The 27687-nt window shown below is 42.3% G+C and overlaps 1 protein-coding gene across 2 annotated transcripts in view; it reads left to right on the top strand.

Annotated features, from left to right (window-relative positions):
- The first annotated feature begins 20700 nt into the window (after window positions 1-20700).
- Window positions 20701-27687, top strand: part of WDR26 (WD repeat domain 26) — a 31496-nt gene continuing 24509 nt past the window's right edge. Inside the window, exons 1-3 of one of the 2 annotated variants that reach the window (XM_082302905.1) lie at window positions 20701-21369; window positions 22865-22964; window positions 23082-23138. In XM_082302905.1, the coding sequence (XP_082159031.1) occupies window positions 21005-21369; window positions 22865-22964; window positions 23082-23138 (522 nt within the window). In that variant the 5' untranslated portion in view covers window positions 20701-21004. The remainder of the gene's footprint in view (window positions 21370-22864; window positions 22965-23081; window positions 23139-27687) is intronic. The other variant, XR_014227357.1, reaches the window with a different exon arrangement.

The following is a 27687-nucleotide window of genomic DNA, read 5'->3' as shown; positions in this document are numbered from 1 at the left end:
AAATTTAGGAGAATAGAAATCCAAGATTGGGCATGCAGGGCAGAAAAAAAAATCATGTGATGACCATCTCAGCAAGACTTGAGCATGTTTTTTCATCTTCCTGGTCCTTGTCTGTAACAGAAATACACTACTAGCAGATCCCAATTAATAGGTTTCTCCAAGTGTCTGTCAAACTGCAATGTTACTTTTTTGTATGTTATCAAATTGGGATCCAACCCTGAAGCACTTCCAAAACACAAATAATACTTAGGTATTATATACACAAATAATAGGGTTTACTTTTCTGAGTGTACCCACACCTGTTTCGTGAGTGTGAACCACTCACATTAGGAAGGCTTTTGAATCAGATCCATACTCACAGATTACTTTTAAAGCAATACTCAAAGAACCATGAGAGAATATATTTTGTGTTTCATTTTTATTTTGCAGAGGATTTTTTCTTAAAAACTTGCAAGAAAGCTGAGTTCCAGCTTCTCCAAAAGAACAGAGGCAGCTACATTGCTTATTCTAGGCTTGAAAACATTTTGCATGGCCAGTGAGAAATCCTTTAGAAATTCCAGCACTGATTTCAGCACAAAATCTTTTCACAATGCCAGTATCAGGATACTTTGGAGCTGAAAGGCAAAGCCTTCAATTAACCCAAGTCTGCAAATACAAACAGCGTCCTGAATTAAGTATTAGAGAGAGCATCTTCCTGGGCATGAGCTCTGGAGCCTACAGCACTAAGTAGTGAAGGAAAGGGGATGACAACTGGCAGGAGAAGAGTCTGCTACTGGCCCAAATGTGTATTTTTGTGGAAATTCAACCCCCATTCCCACCACTGCAACTCTTGAGAAGCAAGGAGGTATCTTAGAAAATATCGGTGCTAGAAAGAAATTCCAGATGTTAAACTGAAAGTATGCATAATAACTTCAATTTTATGAGCATGGACCTAGATGTTGCAATTTTACCAGAATTATGCAGATTTGGTGCCCCCTGCTGTCTTTTACTACCAGAGTGACCCATGAAAAATACGAGTAAGTGATTAAACACGCTGAACTGCACAAAACACCCCCAAAGAGTGAATGAAGGATGCTGTTCAAAAAGGCACATTTAAACTAGAGTGTGAGTCCAGAGACTGCTTTGCTGAAGCACCCAGGAGCTGAGAACAGCAGAGCTCTATGTTGGGAATGGTCACAAGGAGGAAAAACATTGAGTGCACCATGGCCAACAGGCACCACACAGAGAGCTGAGCTTCAGCCTTGGCACACCTCCATTGCTTCAAAACAGGACCACAGAAAAGACTCAGTCTCTTGAGGGGATAAAACCACATGAAATCCTTGTGGTCTCTCTTTTCTCGCTCAACACTCGCTCTGCTGCATTCCTGCCTCTCACCCCCAAACTGGAGAGTTTAAACACTCTAAATACTTTCATATGATGGGAGCATCTAGAAGTCACAAAAAATAAGAGTACCAGTGGTACCCCCAGGTACACACCGGGTGCATCCACATAAGTTTGTGTTATCAACTAAAGTGGAAGACACGCTCCAGGAGCACAGCCAGTACAGCAGGCTCCTGCACGGGACAAGCCCAGAGCTAACCTGAAGTACAACCCCTGCACAGCCGCTGGGGTGACAGCACAAGCTGCTTCTCTCTCCAGAGCAAACCTTCTTGGGCCACACTGCAAGCTAAAGGGACTTCAAATGGAACTCACCTGCTGAATCCCACTGCCTCAGAGGATGGTTGTCTCGCCTCTCCATCCTCCTAGCTGCTTGTTGCCAGTCCATCCATTCCATCCACACCTTCTGGCTTCTTGCTTAACTTCCTGACTTTAAAAAGTAATCTCTCCCTTTTTTCCCCCCAGGGCTGGTTTTGAGTTGGATCAGTTTATTGGATGGTCATGTGGGTGCCTGGTCTGATATAAGAGGGGGAGGAATGTCCCTTTGGCAGCAGGACAGTCTCAGATCGGCTTAAGCTAATCATGAAACTTCTGTCCTAAATCAAATGAGGCTGTGAGGTGCCAATGGGTGCAATGGCTTGTCCAAACTAACAGAGCACATTTCTAGCACAGCTGGGTTGAAATCCTGCTATAATCCATGGCCAAGATATTATATCACTAACTTTAAAAAATTTCTCTGTTGGTCTCTCGCCCATTCTTTGCACTCCTACAGGAATACCACACAATGTAAGTGATGAAGAAGCAAAGCACAGTGCTCCATCTCAGCCTCAACAAAGCAGCAGACAGGGCTTTTCCAGGAAGAGTATCTATTTAAGTGATTTCCTACTGCAAATCAACAGGCTAACAAGCGATAACTTTGTCTGCTTAAGCTCAAAGACACTTCTTTAAAGGGCCTTTCATTCTAATAGTCACAAGTAATCAATCAGTCAGTTATTTCCTCCCTTGGCTATCTGTGCTTGAACAAACAAACAAACAAAAACCAAAAGCAAAACCCAAACCAAACCAAACCAAACCAAAAACAACAACAACAAAACAAACAAACAACAAAAAACCAACCAAAAAAAAAGCCAACCAAACAAAAAACTCCACAGAGAAGGGACAGTCCTGTCTTGCCACAACAGTGGTGTTCAGTGACTTGAGACTGGTGCCTTTATTCCTGAAATCACAGGTGCTAAAACAGCATTATGCTGTACTTCAAGCAGATGTGCAGCAGAGGATGCTTCCTCATTTCATATTCTCCTTGTTTTGGAAGGCTTTTAGGACTGACATTGAATCTATGAGTCACTGACTGCTCCAGAAAGGCTTACTAGTGAATAAGATGAAATTTCTGTCATTTTTAGTGCCTGAGAAGGTTTTTCAACTTCAAGAGAAAAGAATTTATTCAGTTCTCTGACACTTATTTATACATATAAGTTTTAAATGGCCATTTTCAACTCTTGAACTCCTGTGACTTAGTGAGATGGTATGATCTGTATTACATCTGCTGTAGCAGTATTTAAACAAACATCCTTAATAAAATCTTGATGACTCCTACCATCTAGAAATCCTGGTTTTTACTTCACACATTTTATTTTCATACCTCAGAATTCAAAACACCAGAAGGCAGGAGTTTGGTCTGGTAACTATTAAATTAGTTGCACCCTGATACAAAATCAACTTGCTTACTACATCCTTTATAGTCATCATTTTACTCAGTGAACTGGCTGCAGGGACTGTCTAAAAATTCACTTCTATCTCCTCTAAGTGTTGTTTAAGTCAGTGGTCTGTCCTCTATTCACCTCTTTTCAGGGTGAAACACAGCCACACACAGCTATGTCAGGGGTTGTGCAAGAAGAAGATTATGAGGGTGGATCCACTTGTTTTGATCTCCTGACAGACCACTGTGGCTCACCCTGCTACCAGGCTGTGGGGGTGCTCCTGCAGCCACCTCCTTGCTCTTTTTCCACTCCTAAGCTCTTTTTCTCCTTGTTTTTCTCCTTGAAATTACAAAATTTATGTGCATGTCTAGCAGCCACCACTTGCAAAGAGCCAGATCTCGATACTCTTGAGAGCAAGGAGCCAATTTTTAACTATTGAAATGAATGTGAGTGCTGGAAGAGCTGCTTTGACACAGGAGGGAGGTGTGCAGAGGGGTGAGTGTGGAGGTTTAAGTCAGGTCTTATTATCACAAGACCTCAGGGCACTGGCTAATCAGCAGGGGTGTAGCTTTATTGGGAAAAGTGTCTTTTATGATATTCATGTCTGTATCTGAAACATTCCATTTCAGTGAGACACCAGAGACACGTATGAGCCACTGGGGTGCTGCATCATAGCAATTAATAACAATTACTAGGAGACTCTCTTCCAGGGCATGGCAAGCCCCAGAGTGTGGGAAGGGATAAAACACATCACTACTCATGTCTTTCAAGTATGCTCTTCCCAACACAGAAACTAAGGTAAATATCAATATACATGTCAGACTTCTTTCTTCTCTCAGCATGCTCTTTTTCCTGTAATCCAAGTATTGGGACACATTTCTTCCACCTACCACATATCTGGATTTTCTTTTACCTAAAAATGCAGGTTTGCACACTGTGAGTTGTAGCTTTCTCCTCACAAGATAAGAATAAAGAATCCAGAACAAGGAAGTAAAAAACTCCAAACTCAGCTCACAGTGTAAACAAAAGACTTTGCACTTACTCCACTTGTTGGACATCCTGTCTAGAATGGGATGGCAAATTGCCCTAGGCTTTGTTTTGCTGGCTAGCAAAATATGCTGTAAACAAAGCAGAAGACAAACTGGTTTCTAACATGATTCGTCCAATGTTTGAGGAATAAAATAAAACTTCTTAAGGCTAAACCCCAACACAACCAACCAACCAAAGCAGTGGAAGGATTGAAATGAACTACATATAATTCAAAAAAACCAAACCAAGAGTTGGCATCAATGACCCAGAGCCAGAATTCAAGTCATTTGAATATAGAATAAACAGTGGAGAGACACCATGCAAAACCAAATTTCTGCATATCCATATTTCAGGGTTGGGTTAAAGAGCAAAAGATCTGTTCACCATCTCCTTCTGGAGACTAAACCAGAATTGAGCCAAGTGTATACATATGGTACTATATCAGTAAGTACCAGTATATATTCTTATGTTAGAACAACATTTTATCACATACATTTGTTCTTATCAGAACCTGGAATACAAAAACACTCTTCATCCTGCAGTTAATAACAACAGGTGACAATTTGTTCGCAGCAGAGTAAAGAGTGCACTTTATCAAGCATTACTTCATTTTCACTCTTCTGTTTCCATCTCTTTGTGTCCTTGTAAAGACTGGGGCAGCAGGTATGAAACAAGGACTACTAAATGTACAGAATTCCAAGTAATAACATCCAAAACCTGTTTTTTCTCTCATGATGAACAACTTTAGCTCCAACATGTGCAGTTATTTTAAGGTAATTTTATCCTGAATTCAGCATTTAAGGATTTTATGACAATTCAGTATTTCATGTGATCCTATTAAATGTGAAATACTGATGATCATAACAATTTTTAAATAGTGTGAAATAGGTAATATTGATGTTCTTGCAAAGTGATGCTGTAGCACAGCCTTTCCGTTTGTGTTTGTGTGTGTGTGTCTTGGTTCTCTCCTCACCCTATACAGCTGGACTTGTCAGAATGTCTCATTTCTCCCTTTCTGGCTGCAGTTTCCCTGCATGAAAACTGGGTAGGGTAGATATGAATAAAGGGTGCGAATACAGATGTCACCCCAGTTCTGGATGAAGACAAGGCACACACTCAGGGAGCTGAAGAGCACTGCTGAGGCACACAGTATAACCACAGCTAATGCAGCCAAGACAGGGCCTTAGGCAGCAAGTGACTTTGCAGCTCTGTCTAATCTCCAGGCTTATAAGTGGTTGCCTTCTGACATTGCTCCTTCAGCTGTGTAACTCTTCTTACCTGTAAGAAAAAGCTTCAGTTGTTCCCTGAGACATCCCCAAACAATAGATATAGTAATATATTTATAATGGGCAGCTGCTGCTTGGTCCACTGCAATTAGATATTCTGAATTTTGATGGCATTCCTTTATTTTCAACATGCAACCAAGAGTAAATATTTAATGGTCAGTGATCCCTAAACAATAAAGTTTAATTTCTCATTTACCAGGTATATGGGAGTAAATCCATATTCAGAGCTCTGTAATAAAACACAGCTCATAAAGTAATATTATGCTTTGGAATATAAATATGAGGCATTATGCACAGCATATAATTTAATCATTCTTGACTCTGGCATAAACAGTCAGAGGTGAATGCCACCTAGATTGATACTAATTACACCTTGCACCTTTATGAACAGACTGACCGAAGCACTTACCAGCCATGCACACAAGCAATTTGTTCTAAGCCACACAATGAGTCAGTGGCAAACAAAGGAGAGGAAACAAGGTTCCTTTATCTTCCAGACTTCTTCTGAGCCAGCCTCTCGCCAGCAAGAATTAAAAGCCATTTCATACTTCATAGCTACTTTTTGTCAGTGTTTCACCAGAGTTATAACCTCAGCCTCACAATGCATTAAAAAGCTTTGTACAAGTAAATACATAAATATATGTGTGTGTGTGTGTGTGTGTGTGTGTGTGTGTGTGTGTGTGTGTGTTTTACGTATGGCAAAACATAAGCTTAATGGAATAAAGCCTCACATCTCCTAAAATAGCTTAGTTTTACTATTTGTACACCCTACCAAGGGAAAGAGTACTACTCTAAAAGCACACATTTATTGTGTAAACCTCAGTATTTTGTGCAGTCTTTAGGTTCACTGCAATCCTACTGTACTACATTTTTATACTTCTTTAAATAACCACTGGGTGTCACAGTTATCAACAGAAAATGCTTGGGGGACTTTTCCAGGTTCATTATAGGGATTCATATCATCACAGATAATACCAATTCCTATACCTGTAACGTTAATATCCACTCCCCTTCCAAGATGAGGAAATGGCTTCCTCAATAAAAAAATCAGAGTTAATACAAATGGTGTTCTTTTAGAAAATGTAGCAAAATGGAGATATATATTTCAAACTTAACCTACAGGTACGATTCTGTCATACTGCATATTTGTAAAGTTCACTGCTGGAGTGGAATGAGGTAATTCTAGACTTCGTGGACTTGAGGAAAAATTTCCATAGGCTTTCTCTTCCAAAAATTAGGTGACATGAGAAACAATTATTTCCTCTCCACTTCATAAGAACCCCATTCACTCAAAGAAAATCTAAATATTTTGGCAGTACAAACAGCACTATAGCCTTATGCTTCAGGTCCCAGCTCTCAGAATCACACAACTAGCAGAAGAACATGAGTTTTCTTAATGAAAAAAGTACGTTTCATCACAGAAAAGAAAATGTGACCCCAGTGACTATTCAGGTTTGCAAAGAACAGCTTTAAATCATATGAACTGCTCCACGTCTCTGTTCAGTTGTCAGCTCCAAAGGGACAAAGCATGTCCACCCCACAAAATCCCCATGAGATGACTATTTCACCCACCCACATGTGTGCCTTACACCCAGAGTACTGGAGAGCTGCTCTGGGCATCCAAAGCGTAGGCAGCACCAAGTAAGCCACTTGCAATTATAGGGACTGTGTCACCATATACGTGATCCAAATGATCCATGAGGAAAGGCTGGCATGGCTGGGACACTTGGGAGAAGACAGAGTGGACAGCCAAGGACTGGTGCTCCTAAGTGCCTAGGAATGTCTGCAGAATACTTGGGAAGCCTCTGTAGTACACATGCTAAGGGATACTGATCTGGAGCAAATGCTAAGAGCAGCCAGGGATTCATGTTTGGGATAATTCTGGAAACAGGGTTTTGGGGCTCTTTGCCAGGACCTGTAAGATGTGAAGAAAGAAGGAGGAAGGTATTCCATGGATATCTCCTGTATCTTGGAGTATGACATTTGAAGGCTGAATTAAGGAGCATGGGTCAGTTACCAGCTGCCACATTTCTCATTCCCTACTTTTTCTTACCCATCTCTAAGTTCAAAAATAGAGACAACTAAAAATGGAAGCAGAGAACTAACTTAATCCCTGAAAATCAGGCTCCACAGAAGCACCTACGTTCCTGGCCACAGTTCAGGTGGCGAGTGAGAGATGCAGGCTGAGACATGGGCAGGTGAGACAGAAATGCCAAACAGGCACTGTCATGAGAGATGTGTAACACATGGCAGGCACCAATCTCTCTCTCATGCACTGTGGTTAGGGCCTCAGATCGCCCTGAGCAAATCACCCTGCCCTGCCCAGCATTTTCTAACTCCTCCATTTCAGCCACTTGCTGCCTGATCAGCTAAAATGACTGTCTCAGCCAGAAATGTGATCTTTTTTTTCTTTTCCCTTTAACCTATATTCATCCAAGTCCAGATGCACAGAAAAAGGCACATGCAGGAGAATGCAAGCATTATCTAATACATAAAAGATGGATGCAGAGAGGAAGAGAATTAAGCTGTTCTTCATGCCCAGCATGGCACAATAAGAAGTAATGGGTGTGAACTGCAGGTGGGAGTTTTAGATTAGACATTAGAAATGGCTTCTTTTAACAGTAGGCATAATAAGGACTAGAATAGATTGCTTGAGGAGGCTGCAAAGGATTTCAAAAACAGGTTAGACAAACATGTATCAGGAATCATATTGGTATACAGGTTTGCAGACTGAAGCAAGGAATGTATTGCTCAAAGTCCTTTCCAGTCCTGTTTTCCTGTGATTTTTTGATCCAAAGATGCCTAATGACCTATTTTTTTTTTTTTTGCTACAGATTGGTTATAAACAAATCTCACAATCTTAAAAACCTGCCAGCAAAATAATAGGAAGGACTTTTTAAAAAATAAACATTATTCCAATTCCTTCTCTTAGTCAAAAAACCCTCCCACTCTGCAACACATTCAACTACAAAGCTGAATACAGTCAGTAAAATACTGAAAGCATTAGCAGCACTGCTAACACTCTGGCAATAATACAGCAAGTGATCTGAAATCCGTACTTCTTTTGACCAACTTCTTGCCACTTGTACCTTTCTGTCCTTCTTGGCACCCAAACACAATACATAATTTTCTAAATTACTTGAGCTTTTGTGCACACTTTCATTAACATAGCAGGTGCAGTTATTTAGACCATTAATGTCCTAGCAGTAGTGGAAGTTGGGAGTGACCCCACTGCAAATTAACAGTTCAGACACAAGAGGTGAATGGTGCTTTAAAATACAGCTGGAAATCTTCCACTGTACCCAAACAGGACTTGTTCCAAAGTCCTTGTCTGAAAGCTGCCCTCTTAACACAAGTCACTTGAGCTGGAGGAGAAAAGCATTACAGATTAATTCTGGTTTGTGGAGAAAAGAGGCTCTTTTCTTCCAGCTGAAGTTGAAAGCTGCCAGCAAACATCAGCGACCTATTTGGAAATTTTGGACTGACTCCTCATGTGATTTGACCATGGACTTTTTCTCCACTTTCTATTGTATTATTTCTGTGAAGTCAGTCACCAAAAGCTTCTCTGAGTCAAATTCATTCTTTCTGCCCTTTCCCTTCACACTACTGTGCCACTATTTGTCTTTCCCTTCCCATTCCCATCGCTTCTCAGCAATAATTTCCCTTCCAATAGTTTGAAAGACTGATGCCAATGTTAAGAATAAACCTACAGGGGAATCCCCCTATTCAACTGTTCTCTGTCACCTTTCCATTTTGCCTCCTCTTTCTAAACTGTAAGCTTGCTGGGGCATGGACAGACATAAATTCAAACTAAATATCTCCAAAAGTAGGGCTCACTTTGTCTGGGCCTGTTGGGATTACTGGCACATGGATATTAAAGGCATTGCATTTATGCACTGTAAATAATGCAATGTGATATAATGTCAGATTGTGGCTACTACCACATAACTCAGGAAACAGAGAAAATAACCTCCAGGAATGCTTCATGAACTATTACAAAAAATTATGAAAAAAAGGAGATGCAAAAAAAGGACAGTGAGATAAATCCTATTGAGAATGTGCTGCTCACATGTCAAACCACACTGACAATTACTGAATACAGAACTGGCCACAGAGAGGGGTCCCACGGTGTGTGTTTGGTAATTGCATCACCTGTGCTACATATTCTGAATAACTTCGGTTGAACTCCCTGACTTATTACTCATGAAACCCTATAGTTAAATGCAGGATATGGCTGCACAGCTCAGTGCAGCACTCCTACCAAGTAACTCCAAAACAAGATGCTGGAGAGGTGTGTCACCAGGCTGCTCCACCCCGGATAATGAGCACAGCAGCCAGCTGGGAAGGCGGGCTGCATCTTCCATAGCCCCAGCCCACAGCCCAGTGTCCCTCTGGGAATGGGAATGAGGAACAGGACAATTGATAGACCCATCTCACTTCAAAGACTTTAAGAAACAGCCTTTTGATGTCTATGTAGCACATATGGATGTTAAGATAAGATCTGCTTCTCTTTTAACTGAGGGACCTCTCTAAGTCAGATTCCAGTCCTCCTTTGTTCACAGCTACCCAAATTGCTCTTCATCTGCAGAGCTAAAATGACGGCGACGTGATCAAAAGTCACAGCAAATTGAGTGTTACATTGCTGTTGATTAATTAGATTATTAAACACATTTTCATTTGTTTCAGTGGACCCTATGTTGCCCCACACAGGTAAGATCACAAAAAATGTGCACTGAAGCCAGTAGACCTTACACACAGGTGTAAGCTAGTCTTAAAACAATGTAAATCTCATTTAGGTAAACAAACAACAGGCCCAATATGTCATCTACCTGAACTTATTAAAATAGCAATCTATACCAAGTATTACTTGGGTTAATCACCATGAGTCATACCCAGTGAACCTCATTCTGATATTTCTTGCCCTTCCTCACATAAACTTCTGCAGTGTAAAGAGAGCAGGATTAGGCCAAACAATTCCATGAGCTCATTAGCCTCACACCACAAACACAAATCAGACACGCGTAAGAATAAAGAGCCAGTTTGGCGAGATACCATGATGCCAAGTCAGGTCAGTCAGGTTATAATAATTTTTAATTAACACTCTTCCAAGTTTCAGTGTTATTTATTTGCATGCCAGTGTCACTCAGAACAATCCAATCCTCTTCCCTCCCTATGAAAACCTTTGAAAAAACTGAAAGAAAAATTTTCAGCCTGATCTGTACAAAGGGAAATCCAATGTAACGACAAATAAAAATGATAGTTGAGCTTGAAAACCCTTAATGAAAACATCTTTAGAAATGACAAGACTGATATATATCCACTGATCAAGAAACAAAAAGCATAAATCAGCACAGGTTGAACACCACAGAAGACATGATTTCTACTTTACTATCTATTTTCGATTATGTTTATCCAAGCAGCAAAAATTCCCTATCTCAGCAGCTTTATATTGCCTTGCCCCTGAAAATGCTCCCTTTTGAAACATCATTAGTGTTATTCCCTAAGGAATACAAAGGTCCAATGTAAAATTCAGCAGGGTGAGCATTCTGGAAGGTTTCATTAAAAAAAAGTATTATTTAAATTATGTTTTGAAAATGCTTGATAGGGCAATAACTATGCAATATTATTCATTGAGACTTGTTTCAAAAGCCAAGTCATGGAAGCAGTTGTTGACAATCTGAATCTGCCTCAATTTACTGTCTTCACAGTATCTGTAGTTGAAAAAATCCAGACCAAATATCTGTTCCATACATTAAATTATTTACAATTTAAATTAATGCTTATAGGTATTCATGTTATATAGGTAAAATGATAAAAACCATTAAAGGTGTTGAAAGGCACAGCTAAAACTGCTATTCCTATGACAAACTTTAGAACGTATGTGAAGTAGCATAGTCTTATTTTTCACATAACATTTGTAATATGCTTTATTAACCTTATTAATATTTTGTTAACAATATTGATAAAACACAAATATTTAATATGTTATAAAAGTAAGATGTTGAGTAATGTATTAGTTCTGTGTAGAAGACAGGTTAAGGATGTTTTAGCACCAAATAACTCGTAAGATTTCAGTGAAGTCATAACATGTTCATACCACACATTTTAGGATATATGCATGGTCAAACTTTTTTAACAATGAAATAGATAATCCTAAGTCTCTTCTCAGTGTTGAAATAATGCTATCAAAATATTGTTGAAGAAGGCATGCAAGTATGTGTTATGGGGTAATTGACCTTATAAAATATAAAAATTAATATGAAAAATGAACGGGTTTAGTGAACTAAAGTTTTGTTGAAAAGGCTTTATTTTCAACATGGGATACCTGTATTTCTTCTTTATTTTTACAAAAGATAAGAGATTGTGGGAATAAAGAGACACTGCTGTCAGTTTTGTATATACAGAATGCTTACTGCATTTAATCAGTAAAGGTTTTTAAGCTTTCACTTTGCTTTTTGTTCCTCTGATAATATTTCTATAATAATTTTAATAGTGTGCATATTTTTAAAGTAACAAAACTAATTAAGCATTGGTGACTACCCTTTACTATCTAATGAACTGCACATAGGCTCCAGTTAGGCCCAAGAGTCACAAGACACATACCCTGAAGAATCAAGAGGATGGAGAGCTCTGGGAGCAGCTTCAAGATAAGATGTGGTAGGTCTAGACCCTCAGAGATCCCCAAAGGTCATCCTCAGATCCTCCCTGGTAACGTCCTTGGAGACCTTCTGCTTCTTCAGGTGACCTGTCAATACTGGCCTGAGCATCCCACAGCTGAGTGTTAGGAACCATGATGACCCTTGAGGAGAGATGATGACAGATCACCAAGAAGGGATGTGATGGTACAGCTCCGCAATCCACGAGCCACAGGCTGGCCTCCCAGTGACATGGGAGTAAGTGTTCCACTGCCACAGCTCACTGTGGCTGTCCGTGGCACATTGGCATCCCTCACCTAATATGACACTGTTTGAATTTCCAAATTTGCAATCACAGTGGAAGAATGTAGGCCAGAATTCACCTCTTTTAACTCTTCTCATCTACGAGTTACTGATGTACTCTAATGTAGCTGGGCTAGGCTCCCGCAGTGTCACTGCAAGACACCAGAAAGCCACACATCCCATCCTATGATAAGGATCTGGGATGAATCACCTTTGTGGGTGCCTCCACCTCTCCAGAGGAAGCCTAGAAAAATAGCTTGGGCCAACTGCTTAACTTAGAGATGTACGAAGTCAGCCTGGATTAATCCCATGAACTGTTTTTCAAAAAGAAAGTTCTATCAAGGTTTTCCTGCTAACGCTGTTGTTACAATAATAACACCAGAGCAGATTTATCAAGCTACCTACTTTGCATTTGTGTCAATGCTCCTGGCAAAATGAAATTAGTTCTGTTCAGCTGTGCCTTTGGCACCACACATCTTTGGCAGGGGACTCCTAACAACACATGGGTATTCTTTTAGCTTCAGGGAGGGGAGTCTTTGTCATTTAGGACCGAAAGCTTGAGCTCATTTCAGGATGCATTGTGAGGTTTTGAGAGGCCACAGTATGCAATATAATTAGTTACTCTGAGGTGACAGATTTGTTTTAATTCATAAAACCAGGTTCCAACTGTGAAAACGCAGTAAACAGTACTGCCCACAGAAGTATGTCTGTGCATGCACTGAAATATTTAAGAGACAGAACCTTTAATCCTAATTTTACAAAACTCCCCTTTCCTCCTTCCAGCTGGAACTACTTCCCACCATGCCTCCCAGCACTGACAGTATCCAGCAGGACACACTCCTCTCTCAGACGTGGAGCTCTGAAGAAGTGTTATTAAATTGGAGTTACTTACAAAGAAGGTGTTGGTATTTATAGAAAATGAGGAACTACCTCGAAAATTCTACAGATGTAATTGTGTCTATTGTATCATCTTGTCCTGATGGATAAAAATAGGAATGACAGTATCTAGGGTGTCCTGCCCATTAGTCCAACTGGTGATGAGTAATGCAGCCAAATGAATGTCAGTAAATCCTAGCTACCGCACCATGCTTCAGAAACCCCCCTGGCACTCTTCTTTAAGAGAAAAGCCACAAAAGCATAAAGGTTTAATCTGCATGTATTTGAAATTATTATGTTATTTATGAAGCAAAGATTTGAATAAGGTGTATTAGTTGCTCCAAACACATCTCACTAAAAAACTGTGCCTGCCTATATTCCACAGATCGTACCCTCTTCAACCCCCCACCCCAAGTATTATAGAAAATTTGGTGAATGTTACACTTTCAATTTGAGAAATCAGGTTGGTTTAGTACAAAAGACCCAAATATATTAGTCAAAGACAAAAAACCTAAACTCTCTGATACTAGGAGCCTTTGGAAAAGGATCTGAAGAAACTCTTCTGGAAATCAAACTGTAATGTTTAAAAGTCATTGGATCTAATGGGTTTAACATCTTACTGCCTGGTATTAGCTTCAGAGATTGTGTCTTGCATGAGTGTCCTTCTGAAAGCCTGAGTGATCAGTCTTCAATACTGTGCAATGCTCTTTCCCACTCCTGCATCTCAGACCAGTCTAGTTCTGGAACAACACCCTTTTTCAAGCATGCAGAAAAAGTATTCTTGTGCTGGATTAGCGGTGGTGTCTTGGGTTCTTTATCAGAGTAGCTATTTGAAACTTCATGAGGTCTTAAGTCTGAGAGTAAGTGCTGGAGTGCATGCACCAGAAAACAAATTAGAGGAAGCGGTGAAGACTTTTTACTATATAAATGTATGGAGACACACAAAGGAATCTTTTCTCTAATTTTGTGGCTCTTTATTTCTGATGTAAATATCATGCACCAACAAGGATGAAGAAGCTTGTATGGAAAGCTGTATTTTGTAAAGGTACAGTTACAAGAAAAACTAATGGTTTCCCTTAAAATAAGGGGCACTTAAATAGTCGTACAATGACATTCTTGTGACACTAGCCTTTAATCTCTTGCCCAAAGTAAGGAGGGTCTGGTACACTTGCTTTTTTAAACAGGGACTTGAAAAACCATATATTCCTGATTAAGAAGGGGAAAAAATTAGTAAGTAATCCCAGAGCACCAAGGAGCTATTCACAATCTTAATGTTTAGATGTAATCTTCTGGTGATTACGTAATAATTTCCCCTCTCTGCCCATTCCAGAGTGGATATGAGATACTACAGTCTACACGCCTGGTCTTGAATATTTAGTTCCAGGTGTGAGAGCTCACTGAAGTTGCCTAGAGAGAGGCCAAGTGTACATGTCATTCTGGGAGAGACAGGTCCTAGTTCCAAGGAGAGGCAATAGAAGGTGGTGTGTTACCCTACTCAGGGTTAGGCTCTAGGAGCTATGTGGGAGTTGGCAGACACAATTAACAAGCCTGAAATAATAACTGCCTTGAGAGCCAGCAAGAAGTAAAAGGCAGGGGAGCAGCCCTCAAGTAGGAAAAGTAAAATAACTGCAACAATAGAAGGACAAATCTAATCTCACATAAAAACACCGATAACCCATCTGAGACCTGGACATGAAATTGACAACGCTGATATTAAGGAACACAGACCACACAAAACAACAAGCTTGGAAACCTTCATGGAATAAAATCAGTGACTGGCTTTTCTGTGGAATACCTGCCAGCTCCTGCTGCACAGTGGTCAGAAGGGGATTTCATAAGTGTTAGAGTGAACATTTACACCTATTAAGATGTGGAGAAAAATAAAGAAAAATCCAAGCACGCTGTTATTCTGCCCATTGCAAGTCCATTGAAGCACTGACATGGTGGCCTACTCTTTCCAAATCCTGGCTACACATAATTTATGAAATATCTGAAAATGCCTGATAAATCACAATATACACAGACAGATTTTGCAAGGTGACATCTAGCATAGTCCCAGACAGATAAATCCTGCATGCAAGCAAGTCTGACATGTCAGATTGACAGCATATGCAATATTGTCTTGCTCAGAGAAGTTGCACAGTAAGTACCAATCTGGCATCACACCCCTTGCACACGCATGTTTTATCTATCCTTACAGGGAGGTCCGAGTTCTCCCAATACATGGTGTCCTGCACATCCAGAAAGACACCTATGGCAACAGAAATACAGGCAAAACCATGCCATGTATGCTCTTCCTATGGGAAATTGCACTGACCATGTATTAATATGACAGACCCTGTACTAAACAGGACGTTCTGTACCACATGGGATCCTCAGCACTTTCTGACATTTATTTTTGTGACCACGCCACGCTGTGCTTACCCAGGAGAGCGCAGAGGTCAACATCAGTGTATGCACATGAATTTGGTGGACAGAAGACACTGTGTTATTACCTAATGTTTAATTAGGTTGCAACAATAGCACTACTGCCCTGATCCTCACTATGCAAGCTCAGCTACAAAGCAACATGACTGTACTGAAGCTTTGGGACACAGTATCAGTAACCCCTGAGACATGACAATTATCAAGTCACCAATACTGTTCCCCCCGTAACACAACTTTCTTGTAGAAAGTATAATCACAGAAAATCAAAGTTGGGCAAGATACTCTGTAGGTCACTGGTTCAACGTCCCACTCCCTCCACAGCTATCTTCAAGGATAAACTAGGTTACTCAAAGCCTTTTCCTGTCTAGTTTTGTCTCCAAGGATGGAGAATCCATAGCCACTCAGGGAAAGTGTTCTATGATCACTCTCACTTTGAACTTTTGTTTTCTTATACAACATTGGGATATCTCTGGGTGCAGCTTCTCACTTTTGTCTCTTATCCTGTTGGTGACCATTTCAGAGAGAAGCCTCGTGCCATCTTCCCTGTAAATCCCTCTGGGAAGGTGCACATTGTAATTAGATCCTGGTGTGGTTGGACCCACTTCCTCACACAGCACGTGCTCCAGCCCCTACCACACCTCAGCAGCCTCTGCTGAACTGGCTGTTCCCAAACTGGACCCTGTGTATCCAGTGTGGCCTCACCAGTGCTGCACACAGAGCTCGTACCTGCTGAGCATATGGATAAGGCAGCCCTGTAGATGTTGAAATCCCATGAGGAACTTCTTTTGTCCACCAGGATGGTCAGGCCCCTTTCTGCTGGGCTACTTCCAAGCCAGCTGGTTCTCAGCCTGTAGCGTCCTATGAGGATAGTCTGTCCCACATTTGGGACTTTGCCCTTGTCTCTGTTGACCAACACAAGGTTCTCACTAGCCTTCTCCTGCAGCTTGGCAAGCCTGCTCTGACTGGCAGCTGTGGCTTCCTGTGTATCAACTGATCTCCCCAGCTTGGCAAGGGGATCAGCTGAAAACTTGCTGAGGGTGCACTCTGTACCACCCCCTGCACAGTGAACTTGTCAAACAAGACTTGCTCCAGTATTGATCCCTGACTCCTCCTAACAGGGCATCAGTGAAGACTTAAACCAATGAGACACTACCCTTCAAGCCTGGTGGTACAGTTTTTCACACACACAGTCTGCCCACGCCCCCCCACATCTACCCAGTTATAAGGTTATTGAGGAAGTCTACCAAAAGCCCTAATAATGACAAGCTTAAATGACATGCTCTGCTTTCCCCTTGCTCCCTAAGCCCAAAGTCAGTGACACTGGGTCAGACACAACTGAACTTTTAATATTAGCCTTTGTTCAATCACCTGCAGTCTTCTAAATGTCATGGAGCCCAAACCCTGATACCAGCCCACAGAAGCTTAGGAGATGTGGAAGGGCTTTTTTGGAAGTCCAAGATGAAAGAGGTCTTTTCTTTTTCCTTGACTTGTATGGTCAGTTCAATCACCCAGTTCTGCAGCAGGCTTTCCATATTCCACTCCTCTACTAAAATACTGACCATCCTCCTCTACATGAAGTGACAGAATCTCAGACCAGTGTAATTTTCTTACTATCTGCTGAATGATTTCTAGAAATGCTGTTTAAGGAAGGTGCTTATCTTTCATCCTTATCTAATTTTTTGGAAGTTGCAAGCATATCCAGGTGCCTGTTCAAGCATTTATTTAGCTGGTACTGTGGAAAATGCCATTGTTCTAAATTATTCTTTCTTTCTTTGTTCTTTGTTGTTAGTTGGTTTGTTTCCAGTAACCTCAAATTTGGTGCAGAAGAAAAGGGAAAGTATACACACCTGATAGAGAATCAAACAATTAATTACCTTCATCATGCAGCTTTGACTGCTAATCCATCTCTCGAGGATCTTCTCTAATATTTTGTAGTATTACAGCTCTGCCGAAGCAGCCTCACATGGTTATTATCAAATAACCCAGGCCCTTAACAAGATTTCCTTCCTATTATTCAGATCTGGATTATGTGCTCCATCCTCCTCTAAAACAAAATGGAGGGGGAAAAAAGTTAAAAAAAAAAAAAAGCTAAATTAGCCAAAGTTTATTAGTTCTAGTCAGCTCATAAATGATAACTTCAAGGGTTATTTTTTCTTACTTGACTTCCCAGACCTAGAAAATGGAAGTGTTTCTTGCTTTTCAAGTATTTGTACTTAGTCTAGAATGTCCCAAGACAGGTTTCTTACATTTAAGAGATACCACTTGTTCAAAATATTCTACATGGGTAATTTCATTGGTTGTTTTTGACAGGGAGTGATTGGTCTCTTCAGTTTTCTAAACTATCACAATAAATGAGATCTCCAACATTTTTTCTATTAAAGATGTGGATCTGTACAACAGGAAGTTGTCTAAATTACAATATAGTCAGATTTCTACATATTCTGCACAGTTATACATTACACTTCTGCTTCAGTAACATGGCTGATACTACAACTGAATTTAAGGTTGCCAAAAATTCTCTTCAAAATTTCTCTTCTGGGTGTTTATAAGTTTGTTATTTTTTATAGCTGAATTGTTGCATTAATTCTCTACTTTTGGGAAACTTTGAAGATGCCTGAATATGATGAACTCCTTCTTCTGTTATTACAACAGAGTCATCTGTCACAAGTGAGACGGGTTTTGTATTTACCAGTTGATTCTCTAATTGTTCAAAAAGCTGCGCACTTTATTTGGATTATTAAATCTGCCCTCTCTCATCTGGGTGCAGAATAGAATCAGATCCAAATCAGGGCTTAGCTGATGAAAAACTGACAGAGCATGGTGCCATTACTGCTTTCACAATTCTCTTTTTCCTGTGACTGTGCCAGCCCCAGACCTGTCTCCCAGGATCCCCTCCTGGTGACTAGGGAAAGCCTAGGAGAAGTAAAAACCATCTCTATGACTAGGAAAGCTGTAAGTGACAAAGGACAAGAGGAGTAGAAGGTGCAAAGGGGTTTTTACCAAACCCCACCCCGGACACTGAGGCAGAGGGCAGGAAAGAATGATGAGAAACTTTACCTTCCTGAAAATCTAGTCTTGATCTTTAAAGTTCACTTTCAGGTGCCTTCACAGGGTCCGCACTGCTCTCTGTACTGTTCCTGTCATCTTTACCCAAGTATATGAATTACAGATTTGGTGATGGCATCTGGGGAGGACCAAGAAAAAATTCAAGAATGCCGAAAACACAGAACAATGGAAATGGGAGTATATACAGCAGTGAAGTGCCTAAAACACAAGCCTTGTGTTCTGCAGCAGCAATTGGTGAGCTAAAGAACATAAAATCAACATTCCCCTCTCTGGGAGACCAATGTTGAATTTAACCCTACAGCCACACCTGGGCAGAGGTCAGGGACAAAGCTCTTTCCAACCTCTCCCTCTGGCATAAGAGTGCTTTGGCTGTTATCAGCCAAGTATCTTCTGCAGCCTCTAAACAGGGCCAAGGTATCTACTTCAGCTGGCCAGGCCTCCATGAGGTCTCATCTCCTTCTCTGGTTTCACTCCTTTCATGCATTTTGTCTCTTCATGGAATTCTCCACTGGTCTTGGGCCTGTGGTTTCCCTCAGCTGGACTTTTTCAAAGTTCCACTCAAAACAAAGCACTGTTTTTCAAACTTGCTAGTTTAACCTAAGTCAGTACCCCTAAAACCTCAGCTTCTGAAGGGGAAGATAATTAGATATTAACCTCGGCTTTCAATAAGGAAAAAAGTTTTGTTATTTCCCTTCGGGTTTTGGAGAAAAGTTTGAGCATACCAAAGATAAAAATTCTAGGCTCTAAACCAAATAACACAAAACATATTATTTCAAGATGCTATTTTTAAAGACCAAGATTTCACTCATCTCATGACTTTTGACCAGAGACTTGGCTCAGGATTTGAGTTTACCTTCCATCACACAGGAGGGTTAGCAGGGAGAAACCACAGCGCAGAGACTGGGACCCTTAAAATTCCCACTATCTTCTGGCAGCCTGTCCTGACTAATGTACCCCAACACTCAGCATTCCTGTAAGATCTACAGCAAAACTGCCATTTCCCTTCTTTTTCTGTGCCAACGCACACAGTGCCTACAAAAGACAAGACCATCAGCAGGTCGGAAACCTTCCAGTAACCAACCTGGGCAACACCAGGATGCGACTTCATTAAGCATTTTCCTTTTTAAAAAAAACCCAAACACTGAATCATAGAATCAGGGCTGGAAGGGACCTTAAAGACCATCCCATTCCAAACACCCCTGCCATGGGCTGGGACACCTTCCACTAGACCAGGTCGCTCAAAGCCCCATCCAACCTGGCTTTGAACACCACCAGGGTTGGGACATCCAAACCTCCCTGGGCAACCTGTTCCGCTGTCTCACCACTCTCACATAGAAGAACTTCTTCCACACACCCAACCTGATTTTCCCCTCTTTCAGTTTGCACCCAATTCTCCTTGTCCAAATTGCATCAGGGAACTACCTGAGGCCGGAAATTAGCCGGTCACCTCCACGGCGTCACAGGGACGGCCGGTCCCACCGGGACACGTCGGGGCAGCGGGCGCCCACCGCACCTCGTGCACGACCACCCTCGCCCCTCTGCCGCCCCAGCGCTGCCGGGCGCGGGCACACAGCGGGCACATGCCCGGGACCCCCGGGACCCCCTCGGGCACGACGCCCCCGACCCCCGCAGGCGCCGCGGGACCCCGCACGGGCGGGCGGCGACCCGGGCGGTGCCGTTGGGGCGTCCCCGTCCCCCCCGGGGGCCGCCCCGCCACCGCCCCCCGGCAGCCGTGGGGCCGTGCCCACCGCGGCCCCGGGCGGCGGAAGTGTGTGTAGGGGGCAGTGCAGGAATTTCCTGTGACGTCCCGGCCCGGACTCCATTAGGTGCAGCTGGGCTGAGAGGAGACAAACCCGGCGGGCAGCGAGCGGAGCGGGCCGGGCGCCTGGGGCTGCCGGGCGGGGGCTCAGGGCAGCGGCGGCCGCCATCGCCAGAGGGAGCCCCGAGCGGGCGGCGGCGCTGCCTCCGGGACCCCCGGCGGGCGTAGGGCCCCGCTCCGCCTCCCCTCGCCCCCGCCGCCTCCCCCTCCTCGCCCCCCCGGCTTCCCACCACGGCCGCTCTCGGCGAGGAAACTCTGGCCTCCGCTTCCTCCTCCTCCGACTCGGACACCGGCGGAGCCTCCCCGCCCCCGCGGAAAAAAGCCCGGGCCTCCCCGGCGGCGGCGGTGGAGGGAGCAGGAGAGCCCGGGGCTTCCGCGGGCAGAGCAGGCCTCACCTCGTCCCAGTCCCCCTCGCTGCCCGCCGGGCTCGCCCCCGCCGCCGCCCCGCTCAGAGGCAGCAGCAGCAGCGGCGGCATCGCCAGCAGCGCCATGCAGGCCAACGGGGCGGGAGGGGGCCAGCAGCAGCAGCAGCCGCCGCCGCAGGGCCCGGAGCTGGGCTGCCTGGGCGCCCAGAACGGCGAGGCCTCGGCGGGCACGGCCGCCGGTGACCAGCTAGCCCACGCCAACGGGCTGCTGCCCTCGGCCAACAGCGGCGGCCCCGGCGGCGGCAGCCCCGGCGGGCTCGGCGTCAACAACGGGGTGCCCGCCGCCGGGGGGCCCGGCCCGGCCGCCGCCGAGCTGGGGGGCGGCGGCGGCGGCGGCGGCAGCGCCCTGAAGAAGAAGAAGCGGCTCTCGCAGTCCGACGAGGACGTGATCCGGCTGATCGGGCAGCACCTCCACGGGCTGGGGCTCAAGTAAGTGGCCGCGGTGGGCGAGGGGCAGCGGGGCCGGGGAGAGGCTCCTTCCTTCCCTTCCTGCGGTGCCCTGACCGGAGGGTCCCCCCGGGGCTGGGGCAGCCCCGCCGGGGAGGGTCCGGCGCGGGGTCCCCGTGGAGGATGGGCAGTCCGGAGCGGGGAGGAGAGTAGAGGAAGGGACCCCCGGCGGGGGGAGGGGGTTGGTGGTCAAAACTGCCCCGTCGCAGCCCAGTGGCGTCCAGCGAGGGGAGAGCAGTGCCCGGGTGCGAGGCAGAGCGGTGGGGCAGGCCCGCTCCCGGAAAAAATGGAGCCGGAGCTGTGTTTTCCAAGCTTGTGCCGGTGTCTAGCCAAGGGACAGGACAGGAGCTTCCCCTGCCAGGAATGGCAATATGGAAGTTGAGTTGCACACCGATAAGGGTAGATCAATACAAATGTGTCAGTGGGGGAGAAGTTATCTGGTAAACATAATGGAGCCCGCAGCTGGGCGTGGGGGGGGCGGCTTTTCGCAGATGAGCTCCAAGATTTGGCTTGTCAGCTCGGAGGAAGCGACACAAAGTAAACTGCCACTTAAGCAGGCTGTTTGGTTTCCCTCTGGAAACCTTTGGCCCTCTAAATGGTGAAGGCCTCTCTAGATTTGTGCTGGACCCGTGTTTTTGCTAATAATCTTACTCGTAAACAAGATATTAGTATGTTGGCCCTTTCTTAAAATCAGAATAGAGAAAATAATTTCCCTATGGAATGGGGAAGTCTTAAGTATTTAATCATAACACTTTGTGAGTAAAGCTAAAGCTAGCCAGCATGTCATAATTTTGGAAGGAGGCTAGAGAAGTTCTGCAAAGTGCTTATGTAGCTACCACAAAAGAAGTCTTCAAAACGCTGCAGAATGGGTCAGCTATAAAGAACATATTCCATAAAATAAATTGCCTCTGACACAAGAGGCAAGTTTACAGCAGCAGGCAACTCGTGACTATTCATAGATGACACCACAGTAAATAAGCTATTTTTAGTATAAAAGGGGGAGGGCTACAGGTTCCTGAGTTTGTTTATTTTTTTTTAAGGAGCTAGTCTTTTAAGAAGTGATGAAGAAGAAAAAAATTAGGCCTGTGCCAGATGTTGTAGCTCTCCTTGCCCTCTTAGGGGGGAGGTAGGGAGGGGGCAGGGGATGGCAGCCAGTAGCTAACAGCTTTCTAGACTGTGTCTTCCTTCGTGAAGTTTATCTTCTGTGCAGGGATGGCTGTTTGTGGTGGCTGGTAAGTCACATACTTTATGGTACTTCAGTGAAGCTTTCAAGCTCCTTGACAACTTGCTTTAGGTAGAGGTAGCTTTTTACATGTCTCAGGCAACTGAGATAATCTTGAACAAGCATCTGAATCTGGTCATAGTATTCTTGTTTTATTAAAGTTACTTTAAGGTATGGTAAACTGTTATCATAGCAGGCGGTGTATTTGCGAGGGTGAAACTGGTCGGGTTTTTTTACACTGTATCTCTCCTGCAGCCAGACTGTTGATCTCCTCATGCAAGAGTCAGGATGTCGTTTAGAACATCCTTCAGCTACCAAATTCCGCAATCATGTCATGGAAGGAGAATGGGATAAGGTAACGTAGGGCTTATAGGACTGTATTAACCACTGTTGAAATTTATAGTATCTATGAGAGAATTCAAAATTCACCCTCCTTATATACTTTTTTTTTTTCTTATGCCGATTTCTGCAGGCTGAGAACGACCTGAATGAACTTAAGGCCTTAGTGCATTCTCCGCATGCAATTGTGGTAAGAGGCACACTTGAACTCTTTCAGAGCTGTGTAGTTGGACTAATTGTAGTGGTGTAATCTTTCACTATGGAGTTGGTTGTCCATAGTTCTTGTTTTCTCTTTTTTGTTTACTTTAAGCTGCTTGCATGCTATCTCAAATGTCATACTAATCTGAACTCTTTTTAAATTCTGTTTTAGAATGAGATAGGCAGCCCAAAAGTATTGAGGCTAAGATTTGGTGTACTGAATGTTAAAACCCCATTAAACATACCTAACTGATAAAATATAAATCCTGTCACAGTCCTAAAATAGGTCAGTTTCTGTAGAAACTGCCTATGTTGAATACTAATTTCAACCTTGAAATATTTCTCACAATCTCTGTGTTTATAGGAGTTAGGTTTTCTTGAGGGGAAGAGAAGTTTAGAAATAAAATGCAGTAATACTGATGTGGAGTTGGCATTGTAATAGCACATTACAAGAATATAGAGGCTGCTATAGACCATGAACAATACTGTTGCTTTTCCAGATGGCTTTTAAAGAGCAAATGCATTTGTATTGCTGTTTGGGATTTTATTTAGAGCTTTTTCTCTTTGGGTGGCTTTTTTTTTTTTTTTTTTTAAAGATAAACCTAGAAATAGAAGGTTGGTGGATCCTGTGACTTGACAGCTACAATATGTATTGTTATGATTTCAGTTGCTTTGAGTAAAGTGTTTCTTGTTTTGATTTTTGTATCTCAAGATGAAAATCATTGCTTGGCTCTTCAAAGAGCTTGTTCTGTTGTGTTTAAACATTTATTTTAATGAGATGAAGTTAGAACAGCTATGGTCACTTAGGAAACAAACAGTAGCAAGGCTTTTTGAAGTGTCTGTGACTGTAAACAATGAGGAATCAGCTGATGGCTGCTTAGTTCCACTTCTAGCTGATTCATTTGTTGTCAAGACAATTTCCTGTCTGGTGGGGGAGGGAGAGAAAGAGAGAACAGGAAGTGAAGTAGGAAAAAGATGTTTAACAAAACATCAGAGGGTACTTGATAGAAGTTTACATTTGGTCCTATTAATTTGGTCAAAGCTTAGCACCTCTTAATTAGGACAGTAGTTCACTTTCTCTTTTGTCAAAGACTTGAAGGAGTTTAGAATATTGCATGCAGCTTTCAATAGTTTGTGCAGACCGAAAATATGGAACTGCTATATGGGACTACTAATGGTCGTTTGAAACAAATTTTCTCATGTTTCTGACTTCTGAAGTTAGGAAGTTTGTCTGTAGTACTAAAGTGTTTTGCGTGTCAGTGAGGTGAGAGGTTTAATTGAGTTATCAACATTGTACTTCTTGGAGAACTCAATTTGAGAAAAATGTTTTCCTTTTGTTGTTCAGAAGGGCTCTGAGAGCATTCTCTAATGTTGATGTCTTTACTGGTTCCATAAAGCTTGGTTCAGGAAAAATACTTGGTTTAGACTGAACTTTACCTGAACCAATATTAACTGCTTTCTTTTTAAAGTTGATCTCCTTTATATAAACTCGATATAATTTAAAACAGGTAACAGTTTTGAATGTCTTACATGTGTATGTTAGTAAGACAGCATTATTTGCAAGGATAAATTGAGAGTTTGTGGGTGTTTCATCGTGTGCACACAGTCTCCTTGTCTCTCTCTGTCCAGCTTTTGTGCACGTGGTTGAGGTTCTGGGTGGGCATTAGTGTTGTCAGCAGCTGGGAAGCTAGAGAAAGATCATTACAGGTAAGGAGGGATGCTTTATGCTCTGTAGGTATTCCCAACTGCAGTAAAGTCAGAGCTAATGAAGCTGATAAATGTCTTGATCTGGAAAAGTCCAAACAAGGTGCTGCTGCAGGTAACTCTTTAAAAATAGAAAATTGGATTTTGAGTTTCCTGACTTGTGACTCACACTGTGTGACTAGATGTTTTAAAAATGTGTGCATACAAGAAGAATGGGTACCTAAAAATTTAGATGACACAGTGTATTTAACTAAGTAGAGTGTGTGTTTTGTGGTTTGTTTTTGGTTTGTGGTTTGAGTGGGTTTGTTGTTTTTTTTTTCCTTATAGTTAATATGACCTGGACAAAATAACCAGGATACATAGCTTCTTTTGAAATATCTGGTCAGTGAAGGGAGATGCATATGTATTTTAAAAATTCTACTTATGTTTAATTTCTTGATTTCTGCAAAGTGCTTTAAGTTCTACAGGTGAAAAATCTAAATATGCAATGGCTAATCTCAATTTTTAAAGCTTCGATGCAGTGTGTTGATATGGGGGGAGGAGGGTGTGGCAGCACCCAGGAGGATTTCTAGTTGTGTCAACACAACTGAGTGCTGTACAGTATGTGATTAGTCATGTTAACTTTTCCAGCATGTAAGATACAGCTGTCTTAGAGAATCTCTAGGAAAACTTTATAATTGAATCAATGATCTTTTTCCTTGAGTAACAGTTAGAAAACACTAACTTCAAGCCAGCCTGAGGTTTTGCATACTTTGGGGCTACTCAAGCATATGATGACATCTGTTTTGGGTACTTACTTGAACCTAAGAAGAAACTTGGAGATTATTCCTCTACAGTCATCTAGAAAATACCTTCAAACTGTTCTCTTTACTTATTCTAGAAGTATACAGCATGCAGCAGGCAATACAATCTAAAAAGTGAGTTAAATATTATAATTTGGGTAAAGTGCTCCACCTGCCTGCGTGGTGTCCCTCTTGCTACCAGCATTAAGGGCAGTTCCCTATTGGAGTTAATTACTCGCTGTGTGGCAGAACTCGGTATGGTTGAAGCCTCATTAAATTCCTTGCTGAATTCTGTAGAGCAAATTTTTTTTTGCCCTTTACATATCAGGGTATTTAAGTTTTAGATTGTTTTTAAGTGCTTTCATCAGTGTTCTATAAAGCTATCAAAGTAAAAGACTACAGGATAAAGAAAACTGAGGTCTTAGTTCTGCAGGCTGTAAGTAGACAGCTACTGTGTTGAGTTTGTTTTGAAACATCTGCTGATAATTTCACCATGTATTTTAGTTACCTATTCAAAGAACAGTTGTTTCAGCAATGTTTACTTACTTTGAACTCCTAGTACATTAATAAAACCGTTGTGGAGCTTGTTAATTTACGCAGGTTGAAAATAACGCCAAAATCTAAACCTAAACTTGGCCTATTTTGCATTTTGCTCGTAAAACTTGGGAAGGTTTACTGCTAGTTACAGTTACTGATCAGAATGACCCAATTTCTTGTCTGTGGTAGTACGTTTGTGCTGTTCCTTCCACAGTTCTGTTTGCTGAGGTTTTCACCTTTGGTTATGTAGTGCTGGTGAGTTACGGGACATGCCAGATGTTCTAGAATTTTAAGATTCTGGAAGAGGCTTTCCTACTAACAGTGAAGACAAGGAAGGAGTACAGTACTAAGCATTCTTATTAGTAATCGAAGGCTATAGCTTGAAGAAAGAAAAATGCTAATAGTGCATACACTAAAAGAAACAAAACACTGTAAATCTGTTAACTCTTAGTTTTGCCCCAGGGTAATCTGAGTTCAATTTACACTTAAATAATAGCTTGTAGAAACAACAAAGTAATGCACTTTATCCTCATCCTTTCTATAGAGGTGACAGACAGGATGAGGATGAGGTAGTAATAACTGAACAAAACCAGCCAGACTGCAGTCCTGAGACTTGGATTGGACTTTTCCAGAGGTTCTTCAGGGTGAGGAATCTTGGCTATAAGCTAAGCAGTGATGGTGTCTGAATTTTAAATTGTTAAACAGTAATGAGTGTAATGATGTTGAATTTCCTTTGCAAACACTGAGATGATAACAAATCACAGGCACTTGTGTTACTTTGGTTTCAATTATGATAATTTTGATTTCCCTTCTTTGTAAGGCAGCGAAAGAATAAGCTACTTAAACAGTGGAGTTTCTGCTTTTACTTTACAGCTGTCAATATTATAAACAGCTCTCTTTCCTTCTAGAAGAGGTTGTTTGGGCTGTAAAAGAGATGATGTACCCAAAATGGTCTTGGATGTCATAGAAGGTGGTGTTGGAAGAAATTAGAAATACTATTAGGAGGGCATAAAGGAGTTGAGAGAAAGCTATTTGTTAGCAAAGTCACTGACTGTGGAAAAATGAGAATTAGGAGACAGTGAGTTGTCCCAATGTTGAAAAATGACCTGCAGTGTGATATTACTGGAGGGTGACTTTTGCCTTGAGTAAGTTCATGCCATTGTTTGAGTATGCTGTAGGGCAAGTTTTGGAGCAGTTATCAAAATAACTTAGCAAATCAATTTAATTTCCCCATCAAGACTTTAGTCCCTGCCCTTTGCTTTTGATAAGTTACTATTTCAAACTGCTTATCTTCTATTCTAATTCTCCATTATGGCAACAGTGGATTGCTGCATGAAATACATAATTCTTTGTTTTTCTGGAGGCTTTCATATTCCTGATATGCCTAAGTCACACATGGCACCGATGACCTCTTTTTTTAAACCATACTTTCTAACCTAGAACTGAAATTACACTACTTTGGCAACAGCATTCTGAGTGGTAGTATTCCTGCAATACTTTCATGAAATTGCTGGGACT

The sequence above is a fragment of the Coloeus monedula genome (genome assembly GCF_965178545.1).
Source record: "Coloeus monedula genome assembly, chromosome: 2".
In the NCBI taxonomy this organism is placed as follows: Eukaryota; Metazoa; Chordata; class Aves; order Passeriformes; family Corvidae; genus Coloeus; species Coloeus monedula.
The sequence above is the reverse complement of the archived record's forward strand: the minus strand, read 5'-3'. Positions and strand labels throughout refer to the sequence as shown.